Source organism: Leiobunum rupestre, chromosome 7, assembly GCF_980474605.1.
Source record: "Leiobunum rupestre chromosome 7, qqLeiRupe1.1.hap1, whole genome shotgun sequence".
Taxonomy (NCBI): Eukaryota; Metazoa; Arthropoda; class Arachnida; order Opiliones; family Sclerosomatidae; genus Leiobunum; species Leiobunum rupestre.
The window spans coordinates 32449396-32473684 of NC_143390.1; the positions used below are offsets into that span (position 1 = coordinate 32449396).

Genomic DNA, 24289 nt, shown 5'->3' on the forward strand with positions numbered 1-24289 from the left:
TTTGATAGGGAAATGGCTCTATATACGTTGTGATAGATATCGTATTGGACGAAGCGATTCGATCCCTTATTATCCGGATACGAGCATAGAGCGATGAAAAATTCGTATAATATATCGCCTTGCTTACTCACTTATTTTTGTCTACGTTCAGTTTGGCTCAAATATTATTTTCTTTAAATTTATGTACTGTTTTAATTTTGTGAGAAAAATAAGCCCATATAAAAATCGATCCTTTTCGGTTTAATTGTAACGTTAGTGTTAAAATATTAATAAAGAACAGAATTACCAATCTAAGTAATATTAAGTCCTGAAACAGAGACAGGTTAAGACACACCTCGAAAACGTGTAGTAGAAACTTGTAGGAGAGTAGACGTGACTTAATTGTGTATAATCTGATCTCCTACAAGTTCCCCCGTTCACGTTTTCGAGAGAGTAGTTTAACCTGTTTATTGTTTCGATAACACAACCAGTTTTTCTATCTGAATTAACATGTCACTCCCTATTGACACGCGATAATTTCATCTCATTGTGGGAAAATTAGTTTGACGGAGATAGTGGACAGGTTAAGCCAAAACCCGAAAACGTGGAAGACTAATTTGTAGAAGGTACAGGCTGTTCACAAGAAAGCTACGTTCCTACTCCTACAAGTTTCCGTTACACGTTTTAGGGCGCTGTCTTAAAAAGAGTTCAAAAAGTTACAATTACACAGAAAAAAAGGTGTTTAGATACTAAACACTTTCTTAAAAACCAAAATGCAACAGAATATTTATCATCTTTAAAAACGATCATGTTTAGGCGATGGTGGTGTTCAGCTTTGCAACATCATGCGTTTAGAAATTAAACGTGTTCTTTGCTTCTCATATTTATCGTTAAAACGTGTTTAGATAAAATACGTTTAGAGATTAAACATATTAAATGCTTTTGGTGCTTACAGTGAAACCACGTCTAAAGATTTTGAAGATTAGTTTCTTAACATGTTCAAAGGTTCGGGTGTTGTGGTTTAAATCATGTGTTAATTTGCCATATACTCCACTCTTTGAGTAGCCGTATATTTGAGTGGTTTAATTACGATCTAAAATAACATTAATATTAATGGCCTACGAATTAATGAAACCTACTGCCTATACTGTCGATTTCATTTCTTTAACTGCCTAATTATTTTTAGCGATATTAATTTAAATTATATTTGTGTGAATACGGCCTGAAATCACATCAAAAGTAGTGTTATTTTATTAATTTTTAGTAGTTGTTCAATTATAGATTTATATACATTAGTGTTATTTAATTAGTCTTACTTACCAATAACTTAAAATTATGATATGATATAGGAACCCGGTCCATATTGTAGTTAACACTATTAATATAACGGTGATTAACGAACATTATTTTTTTAGAAAAATGGAAAACGAAATTAAACGAAATATATAGACAACGCGAAATATACATAAAACTCGTAACGCAATATACACTTATTAAACATCAGTGTTTAGCATTATGTTTAAAAAACACGAAGTTTAATTTCTAAATATGACCTCTTACCAGCTGTTCCGGTTTGGAACACTACAGGAAAGATCTTGGAAGATTGTTTGAGAAACTCGATTTTTTTAAACAGATGTGTTTAAGGAAACAACACCAATTCTTACCCATTTTTAGCTTTCAAACATGTTTAGATGTTAAAAACCTAAACACATTTTTTTTCTGTGTAGTAACTTTTATGATTCAGTTTAACAATTCGTACAAATAATAAATGAATTATTCTTAACCACATGTGGTTAAAAAAATTATAATTTAAAATAAATAATTATTTTCCTGTATATAACGTACTGTCTTTTTTATATTTTATCTTTGTATTGGTCCGCTGATGATGGCCTAAATAAACCGAAACTATAGTAGGATTTTAAAATGTTTTAATATTGTGCAATAAATTCCGTTGATTTTTCAACTTTAATTTGTAATTCGTACACAGTAAGTGTTATTTTTAACTTTGAAAACGTTTGACTTTAAATTAAGCCTTTTTAAACCCTTGCCAAAATGAAAGTGTTCTCGGAATCGTTACCTGGGAGTTACAAAAAGGACTTGTAACGCTAAATTTTTAGAGTTATATATTTTCGTTGAGTTTCCCTCTAGCGTTAACAATTTAAAGGATTGGCCCTACAAACTTCTGAAAACTTTAAAACTAATGTCTAGGGGTAAGTTATTATATTAAAACTACAATATCGTGCCCATGCATTGGAAAATTTTAACAATACATTTCTTAACAAAGTCAAAGCGCGTTAATTAAAATTTAAAACAATACATTATCAAAATGTAATCCCCGACAATCCTAAGCCCCAAATGTCAAAAACTACCTGACCCAGTATTTAAATTATCCCCGGCACTCTTATATAAAATATACTAAGCTAAACGCGAAAAAGTAAGAGGAGACCAACATTTAGGTGAAACTAATCTTTATTAGAGAAAGAAGCGCTGTAGTTCGGCCTAAAGGCTTTCGAAAGAGACCACATCAATGGCGTTTCCATCCGCGCCATTAAAACCAATGAAAGGCCACCAAACTGAAGACAACAGACTGATCGACAATCTTGGCACTGATTTTCCGGCGTGTTTCAATGAAAAAATTGTTTATAGCTAGTGCGGTCATCCTGACATCGTGTTTTTCCGCCCACGTTCGACATTGGTTTTTAGGTCGTCGGGTAGGGGTTTGTTTGCACGCATTAGCTGTTTCTTTTCCCATTTGATTTCTTCCCCTCTTTTTATTCCTAATTCTTCGTCAAAATTATTGCAAACTTCCCCCTTGTATGACAGTCCTGTTCTAGTATTTTATAGCCTCTTTGTCTCGCGTCTCACGCTTTTATTTAAACATTTTAACTTTTGAAATTGTTTTTTTCGTTTGTTTTAAGTTTTGTACCACGCTTGTTGCCCTAATAAAGCTTAGTTTCTCCTAAGTGGAGTGGCGGAGTGGTTAGAACTTTCGCCACGCAGCAAGAGGAGCCGGGTTCGATCCCAGCTTGTTGCACTGGGTGAAAACTCGGAACAACTCCTTCCGCGTAGAGTTTGCAAGTTCTTTCCCCAGTGGGTTAAGGGATTTTCCCCCGAGCTCTTCGATTTCCCCTTCCATAAAAACTTGTTGAGGTTACCGGTAATTGTTAGTGTAGAGAGCTGTTGGCATTGTAACCCGGCCACCTGAATTAATGACTTTTAAAGTCGCTTGGGGCCTTGGTCAAGAGACTTTTAAAGCCATTAATTAAGGTGGCCGGGTTACAATGCGTAGGAGTTTGGTGGCAAGCCCTTCATGCCAACAGCCCCCTACACTAGCTATTACCGTTAACCTCTACAAGTTTTTATGGAAGGGGAAATCCAAGAGCTCGGGGAAAACCCCTTAAGCAGTGGGGAGAGAACTTGCACTAACTTAGTACTCGTTCCCAGTCCAGCGGTAGTTTCGGTCTTATATATAAAATATACCCAAACTATTTTATCTGCCATTTTTTCAATGCCTTTAAAAACTTTTGCCAAACCATGATTTATAAAAGTAGTACTAATCACAGTTGCACTTAAATCGTTGACACAACACTTCCGGGAAAGGAAACTTGTAGAGAGTTCGAACAGGTGGTCAAATTAGAAGATCAGACGAGGTAGAAGAGAACATTGAAACGATGAGTTACAGTTGAAAATACGCTACTCATTAAATTCAACCAACTGAAACCTCCCAGTTTATCGCTATTTTTGTCAATCCCAATGTTTGTTTGTTTTTCCGCTAAAAATCTTCAACTCCGACTTTTCTTCAGCAAGTGTCTGGTTTGATGTCCAAGATCGTCCGGGCACATTGGGGCACCCGTATGTGACACCAATTGCTGGTCACGGGAGGGGTTTCTGAAAACCAATCGAAATATCCAAAGTTGTTACAATTTGGAGTTTCAACTAGTGCGACATACATTTGGTTACTCTGAAAAAAAATCACCGAGCAACCACTTACCTAATATTGTTGGAATTTGCCATTTTAATACTAATTAATTAAAGTAGGGTTTATTTAAACTAAGAGCTAGATGATTTCTAATTAAGAATAAAATGTTAATTTTAATAGAATAAGAGTAAAAAGACACTGTTAAATTTACACATGATTTATTTAAAATCAATTAAAAAAACTAGGCAGAAGCACTAGTGGTTTGACCGGTTTCGTGAGGCTTCGCTTACATCATCAGAGTCTCTAATTTAATTGATTTTAAACAAAACATGTGTAAATTTAACAGTGTCTTTTTTGACTCTTTATATACTACCAAACCAAATATATAATTTAATTTTAATGTTAAAGAAAATAACAATTATTCAGAAAAAAATATAAAAACAAATTCAATCTTCTAAAAATACAATTACTTTCCAGCTAACTAACTTAATAAACTTTATTATTATTATTATTCCATTTCACAAACTAGAAATTAATTGAATGTGTTAACCCTTAATCGCAACACTATGACTAATAGTTTACGTTAAACATTCCTTATGGAATTAAAAATAATTCATAGCTCCTTATGGAGATGATTACAATTAACGTCCCTCCTTTCTGGGTTATATAACCCTTTCGAGGGAGGTGTTATAGCTAGCGCGGTTAGATTGCAGGGCGGTTTACCGCGATAAATAATAGTTTCTTCACCGAGGGTTTGTGTGGAGTCCCCTTCTGGTTAAAACCTCACTGGCTGTGGAACGTCGTGGCGATGGCTCGCGTTGACGACGGCACACATTTCTTGATTTCCGTTCACTTAGGAAGCCGTGGTCGCCATGTTAGCTTAAGTTTTTAAAACTGATCGGGATCATGTCCAAATTAATATGGCGGAGTCAGAGGCGTTCCGACCCGGGTTCAGGAAGTACATTTGGAACCAGGCGCCAAGCTGTCTTTCATGTAGGGGGTGCCAAAAACACACCTGTCTTTAAAATATCAAAGCTATTTATAATTAGTTTTGTATATAGGGGACGCCATTTTTAAAATTTTCGTTGTGGACGAACCGAAAGCGCACTTTCTTCTCCTCGTTTCTTGATCTTTGATAGCGTACGAAAGTTCGGACTCGTGCTCGTGTGACCACTCACCACGGGCGTCAATAACGTCAACCGACGCTTCAAGAAACGTACATTTCCCATGACTTAGTCAAATTCTGAACTCTTACAAAACACTCCCAAAGTGGGGTTAATCCCCATCCAAAAACCCTAGACTAGAAAACGTATATTTAGAAATAGAAATCCTCTAATAATAGAAAGGAAATTGAATCGCTTGGTAGCTCGAGGAATGTTTACACGACCCCGCTACGATCCTTAATTGTCTAGCTTTCTCTCTTTGAAGATAGGCCAAATGTGAGTTTTCCTTTTTACTTAAATGATGTTTATTAACTAGACCACTAAAGGTTGTCACACTATGTGCAATCTGGACTTTTATAAACTGGCAGAGAAATACGCTTTTATCCTTTTTCCAAAATATCGCGAACACTCTAAAAAATAGCATTTTTATTTATATATGACACGTGCTAGTGTCTTGACCATCGGCACAGTATCTGGTTTTTTATGTTCGTGATAATATAGCTTTTAACAAAAGGAAAGAGCTCGTACTTCGACCTCCAAAATGGGGAAACCACTGAACCTGGAGCACGAGTAGCACGGCCCGCGTCACGGCTTCTGAGACCCACGTCTAGGATTCGGCCATCTTTTTAAAAATCCCGCAGTTTTAGGGAATGGATAAAAATACCGAACTCACGGTTTTTGTAAAAATAGACACAAGAATATTACCTAGTTATTAATATTATAAATGTGAAATTTAATAAAAATATGTACAACACGTAAATTTACTGTGACAGACTACCAACTCGCTTATAGCTCTCAGTCCTAGCTACATTTTAATTTAAATGGTGACTATTCAGGTGCAAAAATAAGGATTTTTTAGAGATGTTTAAAACAAATAACGGCAAGCGAACAAAGCGATCGAGCCGCTAAATATAAACTAAACACCTAAATCATAATTTCAATGAGCTATAAAAGCTGTTGGAACCTTGGAATTATTTTATTTTTAACCACTTGTTAAATAAAAAAAACAATTGTTGCATACAGAATGTAGTAGGTACAAATATTTTACTTTATCGATATGTACCGGAAAGACTGGTCGACCGCGACCATGAGGTAATCAGGTTTTTAAATTTTCCATACTTTTTGCGATAAATTCATGATAAACATATAGCACTGCCCAAATCAGAAATTTCCCTGTAACACTTTCAGAAAGTTTACTTATCTTTGGCCTTGCATAAGTGCAATAACCACGCTTTAAGTTTTTAAATGTATAGTGAAAATGTTCAATTTGGAATTATAAAATTTATTTCGAACTAAATTTCTTATACCGCATCTTCTTCCCAGACTTTCAATGACGTAACTCTAATTAATTTCAATAGGAAATCGGTCATATGGCAAATCAATCGATACACAAAAGTGGAAACTGTTGGCTACGCTCAATTCGCACGGCCTTTATAAAGCGCGCCATTTTACGTATTTCATTCTTGTCTTTCTCCTTAAATTCTATAAAGGAATTGAAAGGCCTTAATAAATTTCCAAAGATTACTCCATTCATCTGGACCCTTTATCTTTTCTAATTTAAATTTTAAGATTGGGGATGCGAGAATCATTTGTCAAGGGTTTATTGGGTTAGACGGAGAGCGGCGGATATGGTTCGTTCCTTCCACCCCCTAAAATATGGGTAAAAGGTCTCAGCATTGACGGTGAACTTCAAGGTTATATAGAACCTTTAACTGGCGCCTATAGTGATAACATACCCATAAATATAAGTTATACGTTAAAGAATTAGAGGGTGTTGCTGATCGTATGTAGGTTAAGTTACGAAGTTGCGGCAGGCGTTTATCGAAATAGTCGGTCTAATGGGCTCCTTCTAATTGCAAAGTTTCAGCCGTATCTATAATCTTTCGATATTTATTCCCCTCTTTTACGCTTTACGGAGCGCTTACGTTGGCTGGGAATTTCATAAATAGGGTTTGACGTTAGTTTGCGAAGGTGATTTTGTACCGGTACGCCTAAACATTACCTTATAGCGGTTCGCCTAAAGGAGCGGCCGTATTACGGGCAGCGATGTTGCCTTTTGCTAAATATGTCATTTCCAATATCGTCCGCGCGTTTTCAGCATAGTGCAACGAATTACTCGGAAGTTTCCCTAGAGTGGCTTAGGCATTTTATATGTAAAGGATTCTACGAACGTCATACACCTAGCGTTGTTTGGCAATATTTCGTCTCTTTAACTAGCTAGGTAAGAATGTATAGGGCTAATGGAATCCCTCAGCTCTAAGCTCAACTCGTGCCCGTTTCGTCATAAATTATGTTACCTTTCAACATCAATTCCCTCTCCAGCGAAATTATATTATTACTCGTGTCCTTCATTTTGTAAAGAACGCGCGTCGGTTCACCACTCGCTGCAAATTGCTTTAAACGGAAACCAGACTAGGAAAAACAGTTTTTCTATAGAAACACGAGTAAAGAATAGCTTTTCTATACTATCAACAATTAAGGCACAAAAATAACTCTGGCCAACTTAATTTTTTATTACTTAAGGATTTTAAGAATAAAGCACTCCATTAGAAAAACCAGAATTAGGAAAAGGTAATTGGGGTTCCTGACCTTTTCTGTCAATTTTCGGTGGTGGATTGTTCGCTTAAGTAAAGTTATTTTTGCGGGGGTAATCACTAATCAGGGCTTCATTTTAAAGCCAAAACCTTTTAAGTCTTTGTTGTTGTAGAATCGCTCATAACGACGGGCGTCCTGGTCTGGCGACAGAGGCGCGTAGCCGATACGGGGCTTCTCGTCCCCATGATTGGGGGATTAGCGAAGGACTTAGGCTGACTTTGGAAGAGAACTTTCCTTCTCTTTAGCTCGTGAGCCTTTAAGCGGATTTCTAGGGAACCCAATATCTACTCCGGTCCTAAAACGAGCCAAAAACCCCATAATGCATCGGGGCAACAGACGATCTATAATCCTGCTCCTTCTCCCGAATCTATATGGTGGCGCTTACAAGCCTATTAAGTCAATCTACAACAATAGGAAGGGTGTATTTACGCGTGTACGAGTTGCCACGAGACGCGACCCCATATCCGAGTCCGCTTCGTCAGTCCTTGTCGGCGTTATTTGGGTCGGCTTACCCAGGGCTAATAAGCTTCTTCGTGACACGAAAGCCGAAAGCTCGGCTAATTAAAATAACCCGGAAATAACTTCGCAAGGATAACGAGTAAAACTTGGTTTGGTTAATTGCTAATTAAGCCCTGTTTGTCGCAGTTCGGCGATCTACGCGTTTTTCTTGGATCTTTTCTTACTCGTCCTTTCTTTATCAATGTTTTGGTCCACGGTCGAGCGAACCGTATAGCCATCATACGTAGCTTCCAATGCCAACGATCCAATACAGGAACGAAATTTCTAGAACGTGAAAACTAAACTCGGCGTGTCGTCTTCGTCGTTAATGGACTTTTAAGGACCCAAAGACCAGTAATATACGAGTCGGAATTCCTCGGCTCACTAAGCCATATAAAAAGTTCGTCAAAGGATTCGCGGATCGCGAAATAAGCCTATATAATTTCCAATTGCTGATAGGGCCTCCGCTAATCCTGGATGTCCATCTATCTTTTTCTGGTCGTATTACCTCGAAATCCAGGAAGGGGTTTTATTTTTCCCTTCCGCCCCGTACTTCCTTCTTCCTACGAAACTTGTCCTCGCGTGACAAACCCTCGTCTCCACGAGCGGCTCCTTAACGGATCCATTCCAGAGCCACTCGCAAACGCGGGCATTGATACGTTCCGGAATAGCGGTCGGGGAGCAGGCCTGTATGAATGGAGCCAAAAACGAGGTTTGTAGAGAGGCCAAAGTTCTATCTGGAGACAAGCAGCCGGAAGGGAGACGGAGTCGGGTGGTCTCTCATTCGTCGTGGATTATTTATCCAAGTTTGTAACTGTAGGTCGTACGGAGTTCAGACTTAATCAAGGTCTCCTGGGATCTTTGATCAATTATTTCTCATGGTTCACTCGAAGGAAACGGGCAAGAATTTCCCCTGGCGCCCTTCTATTATTTATTTTCCTTTTGGCCTCTTTCCTTTTTCTTCTTCTTCTCGCTCGCTGCATTCTCTCTATCTCGTTTCTTATTTCTTATTTTTTTTCCTGTTTTCTTTTCTCGTTGCGTTCCGGAACACGTTATCGGTGGGCACCACGAGAAGTTTTGGGCCAAGACTACGAAGCCCAAGTGTACGATACTTTCGCTTTTCGAGGGAACACGGCCGTTCTTCGATGCTCGTTCCCATCAGCTCTGTCCGCTGACGTCACGGTGGAAGCCTGGATCAGGGATGACGGCCACGCTTTTGACAGGAAAGGAATTGTGGGTAAGTGAGTTAGCGTCGCCCTCGTCGTTCCGGTTAATGTTTTGGGAAATATAAATTAAGGTAAACAAGGGAGTAAGCCCACCGCCCGCGTTACTTACCGTATATAAACGATAATAAACCCGCGCCCATAGTCTCGGTCGACTCTAAGTACCGAAGGCGTAGAAAGGGTAAAGTTGGTACCTTAGTGCTTTGATTTAACAGTCAACGAGGCGCCGTATTTCGGTGAAGTATATTTGTGCCATACATGTATTCTGGGCGAAAAAGGGAGCGACTACCAAATATTATTTACTGTAACCATTACAGAGCTCTATCTCTCTCCGCGTGTGTTAGGTACAATAAAGAGCAATCCCCATCCGGGAATTGCTTCCTTCTCTAGAATGTAAGGAAAATAATAACGAACAACGTGCCGCGCGCATTTGGAATTCAGCTTCGGAGACTCGGGACGTTACGACGACTATATTCTAGCCCTTGTATTTGAAATTAAACCATACGCGAGATCGGTATAAGAGCCCTTTCTCTTACGGCCAAAAACCGCGAACTTTAGGTCATCATCTGGCTTAGGTGTAAAGCGTCTCGAAGCGGGTTTGGTTTCGTAATATCCCATTAGTTCCCGGGACCATATATTAATCCAAATGAAGGCGAAGCCAATGTCTTTAGCAAATTTAGGGCTTGTATTCCGGCGGCTAATTGTCCCAAGTCGCCATGATATGGAATTGGGCTAAGTAGGTTAAAGCGCGCGTTATTTCGAGGAATCAATCACTAATTCTAATAACCTCGAATATGCGGGGTGCCAAAGCCGCTTTCTCTCTCTGCCTCTCTCCGGAATCAAACAATCGAAGCTTTCTCTCCGCCCATTCGTAACAATGCGATATAGAAATTCAATAAGCGGAAACTTGATTAAGGCCGTTGTACGTGGGCCCTTCTCCCAAGAACACTCTCGTGGCTTTCCTCCAAATGCGCAGTATGGCCTCGTTTAGACCGTTTTGGGATAAATATTTCCGACAGGACTTGGAAGTTCCGAATCTGTAGTGGTACGGTATGATTCCGCAACGTATCCATCATACCATCTCGAAGGTTTTTGTCCCCGCACGCCGGGCTAGCTTTAATTAAAAGCCGAAGGTATACGTCAGGGAGCTGAAGCGCGCGTCTGTATTAGGTCGTGAAAGTAATATAGGATTTTCGCTCCGTGAAGCTCACTGTGACATGGCAAGGATTTCTCGAAAAGTAAAGCTAACTTGGGCGGTTGCCATGGAGACCCTGGGAGGTCTTTTTGTAAACAAACGTCTATACATTCGCGTGCCAGCTTTACCGCTTCGTCGTAACTCCCTCTGTTTCAACCCCCTCCCTTCCATCCTCTAATTAGGAATCGTTAATGCGGAAGCGAACATTTCGGAGCGGAATAAGTCAAAAAGATGAATCGGAATATCGGCTTCCTGTTAGTTCCGCTGGAGGGCGGTTGTTGCTTTCTGCCCTTTCCACTTAGTTTTAAGTTGTCAACACTGTCAGCGAAAATCGAAGTTTTGTACTCGGCCTTTTTCCGAAAAATAATTCATTTCATTAATTTTTTTCTGTTTTATATCGATTAATTTTCTTTATAATATTTTAGCGTATTCAGCACGTGGTATGAACGTTTTTCCATTTAATGGCGTATTTTAGCCTATACAGTGGATAGATTTAAAGCATTGTATACAACAGGATCCCTATAAACTATAAGCCAAATATTTGTACGGCGTTTATATGCCTTTCTCGTAAGTAATCTCAATTTAAATCGTATAGTCTCATCATGGGAAATCGTGAAACCGATACGTTGGGCTCGCTTCGCGTGACTGCCACCCTAACCTCTTATTAAGCAAATAGAAATTCTAACGTTAGTTCTATAATGGAAGGACGTCCCCGAACGCTGTTTACTATGCAATAACGTTTTTAACGCGCCAATCAATAGTCTATTTCAGGACTTCAAGGCTTTAATAAATGTATACGTGAGGCATTCACGCGACGAGCCTATACATGTAGTTACTGAATCTGCACGGATATACAAGTTGTATTTAGAAAATTCAGTCCTCTCTGGCGAAGGTGCGTGAGAACCAGCTGGTCTGGACGACAGCTGAGCTTGAAATGGACGAGATCGAGACTTCGTATAAGGAACTGGGGTGCAGATCTCCTCTCTTGGCATTTTGCTCGAGGGGCGCATGCTCTCGGCATCCTCGTCAAATAAATTTTATATAGAGCTCTTTTCTGGAATATCTTCTATGGAAATTCTAGAATGTATTTCTCAATATTTGAAAAGAATAAACTGAAGCATACGTCGTTTGCATCTGAAAGAAAAAGTTAAAGGTTCGCTACTTTCGACGACTCGTATTTTCCTATATTTTCATATTAATAAGTTTACTTTCTTGCCATTAGACGGTTATAGTCCTGGCTTTTTGTTATTATTAAAAGGAATTTGTTGACGTAAAAGAACGGAAGAAAGGTTTCCCCTTTTCGCAATCGTATTTGATTGGCTTTTCTCTAGAATAAGTCATATGTTTAATGCCAAAGTACTGAAGTACAACTAAAATCGGATAAATGTCCCTTCTATATCCATTTTAATATTAATTTTGGCGTTCTTTTGTACGGAACAATCGAACCAAAACAATTTTTTCTATTGAGCCCTGCGGACAACTTCCGCAACACGCCTAAATATTGTACATATACGTTTTATGATTAATTGAATAAGGATCGTATATAATGTGGTTCTACAAACTTCGATAAATCCTTCTATTTTTCTTTACGATGGCTATATACGAGGGAGTGGTTTCTGAAATGAATAATGATTTTTGCAATTAAATCTAGGGAACTTTAATTACACGAGACGTGGCTAGACCTTTTAGATTTCAAAAAATCAGAAACAAGGTTTTTGGGCTTTCTAATTCGTAGAAAAAAAGAAAGTTGAGTCTAATGACATTAAATTAGAAACATCCGGACATTTTTATCCCCAGGAAAAGCTCCAGAATGAGGCTAACGAAGCGAAACCTCCTCAATCCTTCTTCTATCTTCATTAGAGATACACACCGAGAGAAAAAATCCCTCATTCGTCTCGAGCACAGAGAGAGAAAGATAGAGCTATATGGCCTTATCACTCGGCCTAATAAGGCAAAACAGGGCCCCGAAACGGGACAAGGGTCTAAAATGGAGACACGTGGAGAAAGAAACGACAACGAAAGACAGACGTTGAAATTATCGCTAAGCCCGACCTCTTCCTAGTTTCGAGTCCGAAAACTGACTTTTGACAGAGACGGGAGCGTTAAATTTTATTCCCTATATAGACGCTACGTAAGCTCGGTGTGGCACCGGTGAATCTAGTCGGCTATGTACCGTGGCAATTAGGATAATTGCGAAAGTCGCCGTCGCTATAGCTGACCGATCTAGGGCGCTCATTATTCAAAGTAGGGCTCTCGCTTTACATTGAGCGTAACAAGTTAATTCTAGCGAAACCGGAAGGTAAGCTCTGTTCTTCTTTCTGATACGTGATCATAGTTGATTTAACATTTTAAGCCCCACGGCGGGTTCGTCCGCTTCCCCGCGCGGCTTCAAGGCCGGCCAAAACTTTCCCCTTTTGACTCTCGCTCCCGCCTCTTCAAACCTTCTTCCTTCTTCCTTCCACCCTCTCCTTCAAAACTGAGGTTTCGCTGCTGGAAAAGGCTATTCTGTCACGCTGGAAAATGTAATACTTGACAATATAGCCGAAGAGTGAGCCTTACTTTAAAATAATATATATTTACCAGAAATTTGTTGCGTAATAAAGTTAAATCAGAATTTAAACGACGAGGTTCTAAAGGTAAACAAGGCGTGCATGGCAAAACGGGAAGCTATGCTGCGAAACCTATTCTGAATAATCCCGCAATATCATCCAAGGATCAGAAATATTCTGGCAAGTTTTAGCGGCGAACTATAATTTTTCGCGTCGGAAGGTTCTAAAGTTTGCCCGGGTTTAAATCAAAAGCTCCCGTATAATTTCATATCCGGATGCTCTATTTTTGTTTATTTTTCGCTTATTTGAATAGCGCCTTTACATCTTAGCAAACGAGTAAACCTATAAACAGCGTGTCGTAAAGGCCTCTACTTCTCTCACGTTTGCTCAATAAAACCAAAAGTATATAATATACCTCTTAGGAGAGAAGTTTCCCTCTCCGTATATTGCTAATCTTATTCGCCTGAAACATGTACCTTCGAGGGATTCCGTTGATTTTTCAAAAAATAGCGCGTGGTGAAATGCATCATTTCAATAATATTACATCGATAAAATAGGGTTTATAAATATAAATATCTGGAGGAAGTTTAATTCTTACATTTTTCATCGGTAAATATTCAGTGTAAACATCCGCGGTTTGGCGGGAAAATCGCGCCCATTAGAATCCGCGAAAGCAAATGTTGAATTTTAATGGCCTAGACTGATACTTCTCTTAAGTGATAAATTATAAATTTCTGAATATATTTCCTTTCGATATTAATAATTTAAGATCGTGTAAAGCTCTATTCACTGTTTCCTGAATTAAATCGGCTTATAAAATTTGGGAGAAGCAAGGAATTTATTTAGACGTACGAATTAAAATATATAATAATATATATATATATAAAAGATTACTGGTTAGTTGTTGAATACGGAAAATAATGTTCTACGCTATTGGGATACGAACCATAAAATATCGATTTATAACGACGTCATCGAGGTCGAGACAATTTTTTAAACAATTTAACGACCGATTCTGACAACGTATATGCTCATTGTATCGAAGGTAACGATGTTAGCTTTAATTACCGAGTATCCGCTAGAGTATTTACTCTGATAATATCGGTAGAGGCTATATTTTGAATACGCTTTCTCAAAATATTTATTATCTAGTGGCTGGGGCTATTAAAATTTGGCGAGTAAATATGAAACGTTTCATTTGCAGAGGAATCGTACACGTTCCTGCGAAGTGGCGAGCTGCTCATTCACGATAGCGGACCTCAAATAAACGTTCGCAAGTACGGGTGTCGAACTCGGAGCGTGTCAGGAGGAGATCCGCGAAGCAGCCCGATAACGGCCCGAGTTATAATTACTGGTAAGGGAAGATGAGTTACGCCGCCCTCTTGTACGCAACCCGCAGCGAGATCTCCCGTTTGTACGACGGAATGGTGGTATTAAACAGGCACGGTTCACTTCAAAGACGCGAGGTCTTTGACTGAACCGAAGCTGCGAGTATGTATACAAGATAACGGGGGCCAGCTGTCGCGTTCGAAATCAAACATCTTTTCGAATGAATCTTTAATTAAACACGTAGAGCCACCTGGTCCCAGCCCTCCGAGACTCCTGCTCCACAAGTCGAGAGTTACGGCTCAAGTTGGCTCGACGGCCGAGTTGCCTTGCGTCGCCGAGGGAAATCCCGTGCCTTCCTACAGGTAACGTTTCCAACCGCGTTATCTCTCTCTTTTCTCTTTATCGGTACGCCACTACGGCCAAAGTTACGCGTGCTGGATAAGTGTCAACAAGCAAATTTTAATTAATTAGCAATTTTTTTTCCCTTCAATTTCGTCACGTTGTCCCGCTGTCGAAACAATCAAAGCAACCTCAAACTTATCGCGAATGTATAGTTTGGACGTTACTATTTGAAACCTTTACATTTTATGAAAGTGAAACACTAGGTCGTTAAAAATTCCGTTGCTAATGACTCTCGCGATGCCGGAAGTATTTTACCATCTAAATATACATTTAGAATAGACGCTATAAATATTAATGACAAATCATAAATATTTATAACGTTACGGCTTAGTTCCAAAGCTATCGTTTAGATTTCACCCGCGATAATGAACTCATTTTCATTGACGGCATCATTCAGATTTATACGAGAATTTCAAATAAGCACCTTCATTCAGACTATCTTTATCGAAGTAAAAAAACATATACTAAACTTAACACGATACTTGAAAGAAACTGTCCAATTTTCCAAGTCAATTGTATTAGATTTTCCTACTCGTTTTTTTAACAAATGATACACTTGTATTTTGGCACTATGACAAGGCAAAACGTCGAGTGTTTTGGTCCGAGGCTCTTAGGTAAAGTGCTGTCGATACTCATTGCTACAAAAAAACCGAGGCAATTAATGGCTTTCACCATACAGATATCATCTGCAGACTAATTAGAAATGGTTCTTTTTTCCGCCCGTCGTCCACTCGAATGTACTTAAAGCTAATCGCAACCCCTCTTCAAAGGGATACGCAGATTGCCAAAGCTTCAAGATACTCACTCTCAAAAACTTGGTCGGGTTTAATTAGCTATGAAATATATAGATGCCTTTAAACGCACCCTGATTCGGGAAAGTCTGAACAGTCTACGAGTATAAGCCTATACCGATTGATCTACTATCTTAGCAAACATCTACAATTTTCTCATCCGCGTGCGAAATAAGCAATTAATTAACTACGTTGCTCGCTTATTTTTTATCCCGCTTATCGTTCGACCAAAGAGTATCCCCTTTAGTAATTAAGCGTCATCCCTTCGGATCTTTCGCTTATATTTATAGGCCTTTGACGCCCCAATTTTTTCTCCACTTGTTAAAATAGTTAGGAAAGCGTTAGGCCTTTAGCCCGTGTTCTAATAGAATTAAAATAAAAAACACAAAGGCCTTTACCGATTTTGGGTTCGGCGAGTTAAAATTGAAAGAGGAGCTTTGTGTTTAAGGTAATTAACAAGCGCGCGCCCTTATCTTCGAAAATTAGGTTTTTGTTTAGCGTCGATAAACTTTGCCCTCGCAAAGTTTGCCCCGCTCCTTCTCGCGTTTGGTCAACAACGGGGAAATCGCGAGAGAGCCGAGAGGATACGTGGCGAAGGTACTATGGATGAATGATGCTGGAAGATCTCGCGCCTCCTCCCGTTCTCCGCTCTCTCTCTCTCTCTCCTCGCCCAGGTAATTAATTAGAGTCAAGTGTGAATAATAGCTTCCGCTACGGCGCATTTGTTTTGGCCGTTAATACTATATAGATGGATGAAAGGAGATAGCCATCGCCACCACTCGGTGAAAGAAAATTACCGCATCTGGTTGCGATCAGGGGTCATGACCTTTCGTAACGTTCGCCACGAGGACGACGGAGTCTATATCTGCATCGCCGAGAACACGGAGGGACAGCTGCGCTCCGAAACGGTGCTTCTCGTCACGGGTAAATTGCTTTTATTACTCATTCATTCCATCTTAAAATTATTCCCTCGAGAATTTTCAAAACGGAGATGCGTTTAAAATTCGGTACGTCCTTCAGTATCTCGCGAACACCTTTAATAATATTTTCGAAGTAACTCTATCGAAAATCTAGTTTAGTTATTTTACGTTTTGGCTTAATTAATTGGGTACCTCCAATTATATCCCCTAACGAAATGGACGTGATAATTCTATCTCTTCCGGCTTCGATTTCCTTTACATTAACCTACATTGGCGTCTCCAATTTCAGCGCTTCAAATTCTTCGTCCCATTTTGCAGTTGACGCGTCTGACGTTTTAATAGATTAATTATTTGAATGTATAGCACTTTCTCCGCGAGTTTCAAAATCTCGCGATTATTATACGATGGGTAAATTTATCTGGCGAATATGTCACGTTACTCGCTTCCGTCGTCAGGGCTTATAGCCGAGCGTTTTAATTAATTTTGTAAAATTGCGGAGCTAGGAGAATGACTTTAACGATTGTTTGGTGATTTAGCGTATAGATATCCTGTAATTCCTAACCACGACGTCATTTACATTTCATTCGCGGGACAGAAACTTTAAAAGCGATGATTTTACCTCAGAAACAAGTGGTAGACATTGGGAAGGACTTGATTTTAAATTGCACAATCATAGGACGACCGGTGTCGTCTATAGCGTGGACCAAAGACGGCCGACCTTTATCCTCTGACTCCAGGGTATCGTATTTGACTCAAGCTATCTTGCAAGTGCGATCGGTTCAAAGGGAAGATCAAGGAATGTACCAGTGTTTGGTTCACAACGAAGATGATTCCGCTCAATCCACGGCGGAAGTTTTAATTAATGGTAAGCGATTCCATTTTATATATTACGTACGTCTTCACGCTTACTAAAAATTATTTTGGGAGCTCTGATTTGAATCCTTAAACGTGGCTATCAAGTTTGAGAGATGGGTTGTTAGTTCCGTTGGTTGGGAACCTTAATAATTTGGATGGTGATTTCCTAATTTAGTAAATATATGAGACGAGGCTCGTGAAACAAAATATATCAACGAATATATTTATTCGCTCAATGTATTAGCATTTATTATTTTCTAGATGTTCCTCCAGCTTTCATATCCGTCTTCCCAACTGTACCAGCTCATCCGAAAGAGCCGGTATCCCTCTCGTGTACCGTGTCGGGAAGTCCGACACCCAAAATAAACTGGTTCCTCGACGATCAAAAGGTGCACTCTTCGGACAGAGTGAGGTTAGACTCTTACGTCAGTAGTCGGGGCTACGTCGTCGGCTATTTGAACATTTCGTCAGTTCGTGTCGAGGACGGTGGCCAGTACGAGTGTCGGGCCGAGAACGAAGTGAGTCGCGTGTCACATTCGGCCAGATTAAACGTTTTCGGTTCTATTTTCGTTCGCCCTTTGCGCAACATTACGGTGGTGTCCGGGGAAACCGTGCAGATTCGTTGTCCCTTCGGCGGATTTCCGATCGAGAAGATTTCCTGGATTAAAGGTCAGTTAACTTCGATTCGTCAGAGAGTTACTTAATATTGAAGCATCTTATTTATAGGCGACGAAACAGTTTTAGTCACCTCGCGAGTTACGACCAACGAGGAGGGCATTCTAAGCATATCCAACGTGGATCGACCATCGGACGCTGGTGAATACAAATGTGGCGTGGAAGACAGTCTGGGTCACGTCGCCACGGGCACGACCATTCTCAACGTCCTTGGTGAGAGATCCCGCCTCTTCTTCTCGCCTTTTCAACCTAGAGATAATTATAAGAAGTGGAAAGAGCGCCCTCTTTATTGTCCTTTACGCCATCGAACGGTATAAATCTTATAGAAGTTTGGTTTCTTTCGTTTTTCCTCGGTTGGCGTCTGGTTCTCGCAGTGGCTCCGGTCATCGACGCTCATTACTTTCCCGAAATTGTGCCTGCCGAAGAGCATTCTCGAACCCGTTTGATTTGTAGCGTTTCAAAGGGTGATCCGCCGATAACCATGAGGTGGCTCAAAAACGGGGTGCCTTTGATCACTCGTCAAGAAGTCAGCGTTCAGACGACGGAAGACTCATCCATCGTATTCTTCAGGAAGGTTTCGGCGGAAGATAGCGGACTCTACACTTGCACGGCCGCCAATATGGCCGCCACCGTCAATCGAACCTTACATTTGACAGTGAACGGTGAGTTTCGAAAACGCTTCCTCCTGAGCTCCTCTATTTTTACTTCTTTTTTTTTGCTCTTTTACTCCCATCTCTTTTGTTCGGGAATTTTCGAGATTTTTCTCTTATACTTTTCGAGTTCTTCAAGTTCCTCTAAGACTACAAATACTTTCCAGTTCGTAGAACTCTATCGCATTTTTTTATACGCAACCAAAGAGTATCCAATCTAAACGTACGAACGTAGGCAATCGATTCGTCTACTCTCGTTTTCTCTTTACTTTAGTTTATTTTGTAGGATCTCTGGGGAAAGAAATTCCATTCCCAGTTTTATAATTGATCTCTATTATCCACCAAACTGAATCGAGTTAGTTTTTAAAGGATAAAGGTACGTTGCACAGCGACTTACACTTACAAATGACTATTATTAAACCGATAATTTTAACCCCATTGAGCTCAGTTGGTTTACCTCTTAGGTTACTTACTTCACTTTTGTTTAACCTTCGCAATTTCGCATTACGAGCTAAGTTGGCTACGTTCTTCCCTTTGTAGTTAACGTACTTTCAGGGGGAGTCAACAATTGTTGAAAAAGAGAAAAATTATCTCTTTCAATTAATTTAAATAATTACGTGAAAGAGAAGGGACGTTTTAATTACAATCGTTTAGGGGTCTAAATTACCCTCAATATGGAGTGGAGAAGAAGGAAAGAAAAAGGCGTGGCAATTAAACCTAATAGGTAGCATTTTCTTTTCCAAAGCGCGCTATTTTATCTCGCCCTTCATTCGGCTGACGTTCTCTCCTATAATAGAAACGGTACCCATATAGGATTTTTACTTTACACAGACAGGGTATTGGCTACGTGTGCCCTATATATAAAAACCGCCCTTATCTCGCCAGTTATCTAATGAAAACTGCAAACTAAATCCGTTTATCTTAGCAGATAAACCCCCTAGCGGTAAATGGTTTATCCGACGTTCGCTAGAACGGTTTCCCTACTTTTTTCGTCGTTAAAGCAAACATTCTATGCCACCCGAAAGGAAGAGCGTGAAGAAAAAACTATATATTATCGACCTTCTTCTACTTCTTTTATTTTTTAACTTCGCCACCTTTTCCCCCGAATACCAAACTCACCAGAGAGCGCCAAATAAGTGGGGTTGGTCCGCTAAGACACTACTTTGGACTATCGGATTACCAATTGACCAACTACGTGTCTCGAGCCCTTCGGCCACCTTTTAGCCTGACACGTTTTTGTTGACAATTTTTTTGGGTCCGGGTCTCATCGCCCATCAATACTTGTACTTTTAACTTAGTATAAAATTGAACTTTTAGGGAGCGGGTGGCGGGTTCACGCTAGTTTGGCTTTGGCGCTAATTTTTTTATCACCCGATATCTGAAGGAAAAATCGGATACAAAAAGTCTATCACATTGATGTTAGAAAACACGGCGAGGAAAAAGAACGTAAAATCGTGCTTAGCTGCTGGTATTAAAAGATAAAAAGAAATGGTCGGAATCGATATCAAAAGCCGACGACAAGCTGTTGCATCTTTTTCTTCTTCTGGAGGCACCAAATCCTTACGAGAGAAAGAGGTGGGAGGCACCGGGCGGATGTCTTAGCTTTCTCATCTTGCGTCTGGCTCGCCTATTATTTTTATCGGGATTTCTTTCTCGCTCATTTTGGTCCGTACCCAATCGTCGCCCGAAGAAAACTATTTGATTCTTATTTTCTGGTTTCTGTAAAGCCCTTTTATAAACTTTTTACATTTGCCGAGTCTCCGTAATAAATTCATTTCTTAAATTAATCTGATAGTTCGTATTTTTATACCGTTAATTTCGATACTAGATTTGTTTCTTTTATAGAAAGGGGAAACGACGATTATTATGACTTAACCGTCTTATTTGTTTTGGCTTTTTTTCTTGTTTCCTCGCAGTTCCTCCACGTTGGTCTATTATGCCGACCAATGGGTCCACCACGGTTGGCGAAACTCTTCGGTTACAATGCTCAGCTAGCGGATATCCGGTACCCTCCATTACTTGGAAGAAAGCCAAAGGTAAAGTAATCTTTAACCGACTAAGAATATCCAATCTTCTAAGCCTGCCTGTGCGCGCTGAGAAGGAAAAATGGGAATCCGTATCCAATTGCGAAATCCTTAGAATCGACGCTATCCTCACTGGATTTTCGCTGGGCACAATGATAGAGCTATTCGCTCGTTCATTTAACTTGGCCTAGATTTCGATGGTTTGGGATTCATATCCTAGACACATGGCACCAGGAATTTCTATTATGATATCAAATAGTGGCTTTTCCATGTTAATGGTTTTTTTATATTGAATAATTTTAAAAAATAATATGGTTCTAGCCTTACGCCATTAGATAATAAAATAAATAAAACAACACGATTTATTGCGTAAGTAAAGACTTCTAATTCACTAGCTGTCACTATTTTCAAGGGAAATTTTTAAATGGATTGTAGCTAGGCCAATTAACCATATCAGGATACTTAGGCCATTTAACTTCTGGTAATGTTTTGACTTAAGCCTCGTTATTTAAAATATTACTAACGGAAGCACCCAGCGCAAATTACCAGTTTTTGTACCTCGATATACAGTCTTGTCAAAACTAGGCTTGTCATTCCTTATCTATATTATCTATGATATTATAATGAAATGCTGGAATCGCTAATGATCTCGGATTTTAAACCGCTGAGAAACTAAAGTTAAATTTGAGCTTCAAAAATTTTTACACTACGACATTTTTATTTTAAAAAAAATATATATTTAGAACAGACTTGAAGAATAATGAAAATTAAGTTTAAGATCTTCTAAAGTTCATTAATTCCCTTTTTTTAATGAGTTTCTTGATTTCACATAATATTATACAATATAAACCAATTTTTACCTAATTTACCATAATTTAGCACTATTTACCACAATTTACTAGTGGTATGCACAGTATTCGAATAAAGTGTAATTTTGGGAACACTGTTTTCAACCACCGGTATTTTAAGAAACTAAATTGAATATATACTGCGTGGTGTATAATAAGTCGTTTGACCTACATCCGTTTATCGCAGTCCTTGCCACCCGTATCAAATATTTTCGAAGATTTCCTTTTTTCTTCTTTAGGAAGGGGGGGGGGGGGTTGGAAGGAAACTAGCCACCCTTTTAAGAGCCGAATGTTGGAAATTTGATCCTCGCTTTTCGATAAAACTCCCATGAAGACTAGATTTAAGGGTAAATTGAGACGAAGGCATAAGTAGACATTTTCTTAATGGAGAATTCGTGTTTTTTTTTCTTCTACCGAGATGGCAGAGACGGGAATATGGGGGGCGGGGGGGTGTTGGGCAGCGGGAACACACTCCTGCTAGCTGCTACATAAATATACCGGATTTCTCTTCTTTTTCATACAAATACGTCGCTTTCGACAGTTCACTCACGCAATCTGATATTCGAGAAAGAGAAAAAATGGGAAGGAAGACTCCCCAAACTTTTTCTTCTCCACTTCCTTCTATACTACGATATACGCGAACTAAGTAACCGTACGTTTAGTTAAAGGATGGTAGGCTGTCTGATAGCGTATCCTTTACCATTTCACTTTTACACCGTTAAGTGTTAGGTGACGTTTAGGGTACCGTATATACGGACCGTGTCAATAATGCTTCGATTGGTGCTTCTCAATCGATCGTGGCGCGCGATGCACTCCGGCTCTTAATATCAATATTTGCATAGACAGGATCAAAAAAGAGGGACGAGTAGAATTCGGAGTTTAGTTTATTGGTTTCTGGAAGAATACTCTCGATGAATGCGACTCGAAAAAAGAGAAGGTTCGAAAATATATTACACCTTTCAGACGTTTCGCGGCTCGCTGAAACTCCGTACCATTTCCGACTTTACTTCTCAATTTCGTACCGTACAAGGCGCCGAGGGTGGTTTAAAATAATAAAACATTTGGGTTTCGAAGTTACGTCGAACGGGTAACTTAAATTCCAGCCAATAAAATTTCCTCCGGGTAACGCGTTAGAAAGAGAAAAGAGAGTCGGCTGCTCCAAGATATTTAAAAAGTCATTAAGCCCGGAAAAAGAAGCATTAAATTTTAATGGATAAAACGTCAGGGACGTTTGGCAGCGGAATCTTTCAAACTCATTTCTCTCGCTTCCTTTACTGTTAATGTTAGGGAAGAAGACCAACTAAAACATATACGTTATACGGACGTGTGAAAACTATTTCGCTCGTTCTATTACTTTTTCTGGCTGTTTGAGTCGTTATTTCCGTATTATAGTTTTCTCGACGGTAATTTCTCTTTTGGGATTGGTGGGAACGTACTCTTTACTTTAAAATATTAAATCAAAATTTTCTCAATATTCTGATTAATTTCGTCTCTAAACGCGGAAGACGTGGCTTCACCGATATATTTATCTTCCCTTTATTAACGGCTGGATTGGTCGATATTTTATGGATTGGCCCTGAAATTCTTTTGATGTTTATTCCCCGCTGGGTTGAGCACTAGAGCGCCCCGCTTTCCCGAGGTGTGCCTTATAAATAAATAATAAATCGATGTTTGTTAAAAATTGATATCGTTCACCGCCAATTTTAAAAGGAACGGGTTTTAATGAAAGATTAAAGCGGCCCCGTATGTATTAATATTGTATTCTTTTTCGTTTCATTTTCAGGCACGACGCCTACTAACTTCAGTTTTGTGTACTCCAGTTCCCGAATTCAACAGTTTCCCAACGGCAGTTTAATTATTAGAGAAAGTGAATTATCCGACGGAGGCCATTATTTGTGCACCGCGAGTAACGGCATTGGAACTGGTATCCGCGCCGCTGTTAACGTTAAAATATACCGTAAGTGGCCGTATACTTTTTATTTTATTGCTTTTTCAGTAAAGAACTCGGTAACGCGGTCAACATTTTGTTGTTTGTCATTTAATAAAACTAGAACACGCTATTTGCTTTTGAGTTAAGGTAATACGTCATCAGTGTCGCTTATCGATTACCGAATATAGGTACAACACGTTACGAACTTATAAGCGAGGATCAGTTGGTCTTATTGGAAATTTTCTTAGGCTAACTCTCTTCTGGGCGAAGCGAACCACGTTCCAGAACGCGGTGCCATTATTAGACGAGCAATACATGATAGAGCTGGCCTGGGCCGTTGGTCTCTAATACCCCATTCCTTATTGCTTTCTAAATAGTTCCTCCCAGAATAACGACAAAGTTCCGGAGCGTGTCCAAGAAGAAGGGGGACGAAGTGGCCTTGGTGTGCGAAGTGTCCGGCGATATTCCGATGTCCGTCACCTGGAGGAGGAACGCTGAACTGATTGACCCCGCCCTGAACAAGAGGTGGGGAGCCGCTGAGGGTCATGACCTTCCTTGCGTAAGCTAATTTTCATAGAGCCGCCAATGGCGTCGTCTATTAGATTGTAATCACGGCAAAAAAGAAATACGATGATTTCGAAGAACCGCTCTGTTCGCGGGATCGTTGTCTTCATTCGTTATAACGCGCGGAAAATCATTCCTAGAAATACCTGTTATTTTTTGCAGGTTATATACCCGGCTACT

The 24289-nt window shown here is 39.6% G+C and overlaps 1 protein-coding gene across 1 annotated transcript in view; it reads left to right on the top strand.

Annotated features, from left to right (window-relative positions):
• Nucleotides 1-24289, top strand: part of LOC149936084 (cell adhesion molecule Dscam1-like) — a 102983-nt gene that overhangs the window by 42025 nt on the left and 36669 nt on the right. The window contains exons 3-13 of the mRNA XM_090153096.1: nt 9230-9391; nt 14326-14475; nt 14695-14812; nt 16392-16567; nt 17159-17428; nt 17680-18087; nt 18145-18306; nt 18468-18755; nt 20660-20779; nt 23399-23572; nt 23923-24070. Coding sequence (XP_090009222.1) covers nt 9230-9391; nt 14326-14475; nt 14695-14812; nt 16392-16567; nt 17159-17428; nt 17680-18087; nt 18145-18306; nt 18468-18755; nt 20660-20779; nt 23399-23572; nt 23923-24070 — 2176 coding nt within the window. The remainder of the gene's footprint in view (nt 1-9229; nt 9392-14325; nt 14476-14694; nt 14813-16391; nt 16568-17158; nt 17429-17679; nt 18088-18144; nt 18307-18467; nt 18756-20659; nt 20780-23398; nt 23573-23922; nt 24071-24289) is intronic.